The sequence below is a fragment of the Tuber melanosporum genome, assembly GCF_000151645.1.
Source record: "Tuber melanosporum whole genome shotgun sequence assembly, scaffold_165, strain Mel28".
Classification (NCBI taxonomy): Eukaryota; Fungi; Ascomycota; class Pezizomycetes; order Pezizales; family Tuberaceae; genus Tuber; species Tuber melanosporum.
Window position 1 is genome coordinate 90,068 of NW_003298825.1, and position 5,183 is coordinate 95,250.

At 42.4% G+C, this 5,183-nt stretch overlaps 3 protein-coding genes; all 3 read right to left on the reverse strand.

Annotated features, from left to right (window-relative positions):
- The window catches only part of GSTUM_00003241001 (uncharacterized protein), a 2,733-nt gene extending 2,666 nt beyond the window's left edge, over window positions 1-67 (reverse strand). Inside the window, exon 1 of the mRNA XM_002836880.2 lies at window positions 1-67. This exon is cut by the window's left edge and continues 1,018 nt beyond it.
- A 114-nt stretch (window positions 68-181) lies between these two features.
- Window positions 182-833, reverse strand: GSTUM_00003242001 (uncharacterized protein; the record flags this gene model as incomplete). Its single annotated transcript, XM_002836881.1, has 4 exons — window positions 182-399; window positions 511-535; window positions 610-662; window positions 809-833. The coding sequence occupies 4 exons, from the start codon at window positions 831-833 to the stop codon at window positions 182-184; spliced, it is 321 nt and encodes a 106-aa protein (XP_002836927.1).
- Window positions 834-3,119: 2,286 nt separating this feature from the next.
- On the reverse strand, window positions 3,120-5,149 carry GSTUM_00003243001 (uncharacterized protein). XM_002836882.2 has 6 exons: window positions 4,986-5,149; window positions 4,907-4,950; window positions 4,578-4,633; window positions 3,877-4,526; window positions 3,457-3,804; window positions 3,120-3,397 (listed from the first exon to the last, which is right to left on the reverse strand). Exons 1-6 carry the CDS (start codon window positions 5,016-5,018, stop codon window positions 3,296-3,298), a joined length of 1,233 nt encoding a protein of 410 aa, XP_002836928.1. The 5' UTR covers window positions 5,019-5,149; the 3' UTR covers window positions 3,120-3,295.
- Window positions 5,150-5,183: the final 34 nt, after the last annotated feature.

Here is a 5,183-nt window from a genome sequence, read left to right on the forward strand (position 1 = left end):
TCCAAGTGAGATTGATAACCCGGACAAATACAAAGCGCTGGTAAAACTGAGATATCGATAAAGCAAGCGCGTTTACCAAAATCAGAATGATAAAGCAGTCCGCAGTGTACTAATTGCTCAAGAATTTATTCCTCAAATGTTTAAGGCTTCTGATAAGTCGACGAATTCGTTGCCGAAGACATTAATTGGTTACCCCGATATGCGTCGACCCCATTGCCCGGGTTCTTAATCTCACCGGTAGTATGAAGAGAGAAAAGGAAAACCAACAGAACTCGGGAGTCTGAATGCTGACCTGTTTATCTGAGAACACGGGGAGTAGCATTGGTTCAGTATTATTTTCTGAGCCGGCCGACCCGCTGCCAGATGTGTGTAACTGAGGATCCATGATAAGATTTATTTCTGTATATAAAAAATACAAGTTAGAACAAGACTCAACCAATATTTTAGATAAAGCAAAACAGAGTTATAAGCTGTTTATGCAAATAAGAAAACAAAAAAAAAGTGTCCTACCTGTGAAGCTAAGCTTAAAACAAAGCTGTGAAGGAAAATAGATAAAATTAGTTATAAGAGACAGAAAACAGTATTAGGAGAAGGGGGGACAATACCTACAAGATACTTAGTATATATTTTAACTAGATGAGCCAAGTGAGAAATAGTAATTGCTTTTCAACTACTTAGAGAATAGATGAAAAATGTTTGAAGTAAGTTGAGAGGTATAGTGTTGGGGAGATTTGAAAAAGTACTGGTAGTATGTGAGGAGAGATGAGAGGGAGAGAAGGAAAAGGGGAAGGAAAATTTTCTATGATACTTAAGGTTAAAATTTGTCTTGGCATTTATTTTCCAAGACTTTCCAGAGAGGCTATACCGACTTGCAAATATTATCCGAAATAGGAAGAAAAAAAAACAAAGAAACTGCACTTAAAACCGTGGACAACTAATTATTTTAAATGACAAGACAAGAAAATAATCACTTTTAATTTCAATATTATAATAGAAGCGATATTTATACAACCGATCGTAATTTAAGAAGACCAGCACTTAGCTAACACTTCCAGAATAATCATTCTTGAAAGCTATCCCCTTTGCAAACAACATAGACACATAACATACTGTGAGAAATTATCTATGGTATTCTGTCCTCAGCGTGATTTGCATTCCGGTTCCTCTATAATTTTGGAAAGTTAAGTATCTGGTAAACTACCATAAAAATTCGGGTATAACGAACTGACTGACCTGGCCATGCGGCAAATTTAGATTCTTTCATGGATGGAGAGCTCATAAACTAGGCCAGATAATATAAACAAATCCTCTTTGGCCATTTAAATAATCGGAAACTGCTATACTTGGGATTTGCGCATAATTCTGTCTGTCAAACTTTACCCTTATTGGCCAAGTTTATTATAATATGCAAGTTATCTGCGCACACAACTGGTAGGTTTCCTGGCATTTTGGTAATGGAAAAAAGTCTGTTGAACTCTTGGGTAGTGGCTGGAGCCAACACCGTTCTCTGAGTAGTACTGTAGTGGAGAAGGCTATAGGGTGATAGAGAAGGCCATGGAGCCAATCAGAGAAATCAGAAAACACGCAGTAAAACCAGCACAGACAAGTTCGTTATACCCAAGGTTTTATGGTACTTGTACCAGCTCTAATATGGGTATAAGTACGTTGAGTAAACACTCTGGAAATTCGCTATCTCACCTATGTAGCTAATTTCCGGATTCAGGGACAATGGTCCTTAAGAGGGATTAGTGCTTTCCCGACATGTGATAACCTGAGTTATAGACCATGTTGGATCTCATTAACTGGTTTCCGCAATTCAGTTAACTTGCTAAGCTAAACCTATCTTGTATTGGTTTTACGATTTAGAGGGATATTCGTGAGACAGTACAGATAGAAAGTTCCAAAAGAGATTTTTACGGTGTATCAATATATCAATTTGTAAGACACTCCTGTACGACCTCAACGGTTAAAGTGCTGCCTTAAAGAGCTGTTGTTTCGCCTTAGCACTCGACCCCGAAGTATCGTTCACCCAGTACTCGTACTCGTACATTATCGCAACACTTCCGGTAAGCACCGGCGTCATGAATTGGTCGGTCGGGTATCAACCAGCAACAGCGTCCTCTTGGGAAATCGGAACCGGGAACGCAATAGAGGTTACCCGCCCATCCGGCTGCGCTGGACAGCAATTAATTGGGATTGTATAGTTCGCAGAAGCGAGGTGACTGGTCCCGATTGTCATCCATGGTAACAAATAAGTACTATACTGTACGAGTACCTGAGGAGGTGCTCATAGGAATCTAATGCTCATTTCCACCAATTCCTATTCGTTGATTCCTTAGAAGCTAGAAACGTAAGAAGTACATGTACCAGTACGTATCCGAAACGAGCTACCCCAGATATATATAAGGTAAGACTACTTACCCTGGTGGGCTGGGTGTGATTCGGGTCGATGATGAAAGATGGCTGTCATAAATGCCACCTCCGGCTTCTACGAACAAGCCCAACACTCTGCCGTTGCGGACATCACCAGGTTCTGCTTCCCTTGTAATTTTCTTGTCAGGGAGCCTCAACCATTCCCGGACAAATCTTGTACAGTACCCGAGTAAGAAGCCTCTCAGCCTGTGAGGTCCACTCCCCAAACCTTTATAATAACACTAATTATAAAGTTTTGAGTGAAAACGTCATTTTGACTGAATGTGTCATGTCTGGTTGACAGACCAAATTACAGTAGCCGAGCCAAAACGCTGCTTCTTTCATATTATAATAAACTGCGTACTACTGGTACACATTCAGGTGAAAATCGCCACTACAGAACAACTACTTTCAATAATTATCACTAAATAACACAAATAGATATCCTATTCCAGATACATATTGTAAGGTTCTAAAAAAAAAAGGTCTTCACCTTCTTCATTAACCTTTTTTTTTAACAAAATTAGTTTCCCTGATTCATGTAATTACACCAGCTTAAGTACCTTTCCTGCCCCTATCTGTATCAACCAGACACTCCTGTGACTTTTATTTGTACTTCTACAGATACAAACCTGGAAAAGCTACAAGTTGCTGGGTACAATTCGCGTTTACCCATTTTAGCACTTTTCAAGATGGATGGCAAAACACACACTAAAATCAACTCAATATATGAGAGCGCCTTTTGCAAGAATCGGTACAATACATATTTCACCAGATCATCCAAGATTACCCCCGTTCCCCCAAAGCACATCATTACCTCTATTTCTATGAACCACCAAAGCCAATATCTCGCACTTGTCTTAACAATGTAGGTTCCCAATTTTTAAGCAGTTACCTTGTGGATTGATTCTGCAAGGTACTTGACGTTATCGGAGGTAATGCCGGCGACCGAGATTCTGCCGTCCTTGGTTCCGTAGATGGAGAACTAGTGCGAGATCAGATGTGCTTGTGTTCAAGACACAGAAGGAAGCCGGCTCATCTTACCTCCTTGGCTAATCTATCAACTTGCTCGGGCCTTAGACCAGTGTAGGCAAACATCCCAATTTGTGAGGTAATATGGCTCCAATCATGCTTGCTACCAATTTCCTCGAGGTTGGTCTTCAAAGCAGCACGCATGGAAATAATTCGATCCGCCATACCCCTCACCTCACTGAGCCATTGTTTGCGGAGAGTAAGGTCGTTTAAAATCTCCGAGGCAATGCGGGCACCATTAACAGGGGGATTGGAATACAATGGGCGGACAAGAATCTTGATTTGAGAGTCGAGACGTCTTTTCTCCTCTGCTGACTCGGCAAGTAGGGAGAAAACGCCAACACGCTCACCATACAAACCCTAAACATATGACACAGATCAGTGTGCCCCATACAAGTAACGTCAACCTAAAAATCCCGTATTCCAGCGTACCATGTTCTTTGCAAAGGACTGGGACAAGGCCACAGGATGACCTTGCTCAATAAAGTAACGTAGGGCGTAAGCATCTTTGTTAGTATCTCCACTTGCGAATCCTTGATACGCCATGTCAAAGAAGGGGAAGTGCCCGCAGCTCTTCACAGCCTCGCTAATCGCACGCCATTGCTCTGGGGTAGGGTCAACACCTGTAGGATTATGGGCACAGGCATGGAACAAAAATATCGAGTTCTTAGGCGCATTCCCGATATCCTCGAGAAGGCCGTCAATGTCCAACCTTATAGTCTGACTGTTATAGTACCTGTAGCTCTTAACGTTGATTTTGGAGTCCTTCATAATAGCGGCATGGTTGGCCCATGATGGTGTTGGCAAGTAAACAGTCTTTGAAAAGGGGTAGAAACGCTCTAAGAACGCGCCGCCAATACGAAGAGCCCCTGTTCCTGAAATCGACTGAGTAGCGGCAATCCTATCGAGTGCATGAGACGGCTTTCCGTAGGCAAGTTCAATAGCAGCTTTGGTGAAAGACAGGACACCGGTGATTGCAGCATATTCTTTGTCGAGACCTTTCATGAGAATTCGCTCCTCCGCAGCACGAACTGAGGGTAGAACATATGGGTTTCCTTTGTCATCACGGTACGCCCCAACTCCTACAGTTGGTTAGTTACTCCTGTCCACGTTGGTGCGATAAAGAAAGTTACCCAAGTTAACCTTGCGGTCAAATTTGTCTGCCTTATACGCCTCGGTAATACCTGTTCTCTAGTCAGCTACTTATTCAAAACTACAGACCCAATTCAAGAGGCACGCTGGCAGGATTGACAATGAACAGCCGTTAATCGGACCCAGCCATTCTCAAACCAGTGCAAGAGATTGCGCCATACCTAGAATTGCCTATCCAAGAGGAAAACACTATCCTCAATAAACAAGGTCTGAAATATTCAACAGGGTTAGTAAGCCAAATACTTACATCCTTTATCAGAACTATTAGGTCAGTAAATGCTCACGCAAGGTATATAGTGTGAAAAGTGACGCACAGGTGGCCCTTGAGTAACATTGCTCCAAGTGCTTGCAGCTCTGGCAGTGGAGAGCATGGGAATGGCAGCGGAAACTCTACAAGGAAAGAATATTCTGGCGGAAAGCATTTTTGACAAGAAAAAAAGAGACGCGCCAAGAATTGATTCAAGAAAGGGTGGGAGTGGAGGGAGGCAGACAGTGGGGTTAAACGACCAGGAAGGCAGAAGTGAGTAGGTTCGTATACTAAAGGAATCCACTATTGCTGACGCAACCCCAACGCCAGCTGCGAAGTT

Excerpts from the sequence above, each read along its gene's own strand:
- GSTUM_00003243001 (XM_002836882.2), bottom strand. The coding sequence starts at position 5,018 with ATGCTTTCCGCCAGAATATTCTTTCCTTGTAGA. Across the intron at positions 4,527-4,577 it reads TGACCGCAAGGTTAACTTGG|GAGTTGGGGCGTACCGTGAT; the intron begins GTAACTTTCTTT and ends AACCAACTGTAG. Across the intron at positions 3,398-3,456 it reads TTGATAGATTAGCCAAGGAG|TTCTCCATCTACGGAACCAA; the intron begins GTAAGATGAGCC and ends ATCTCGCACTAG.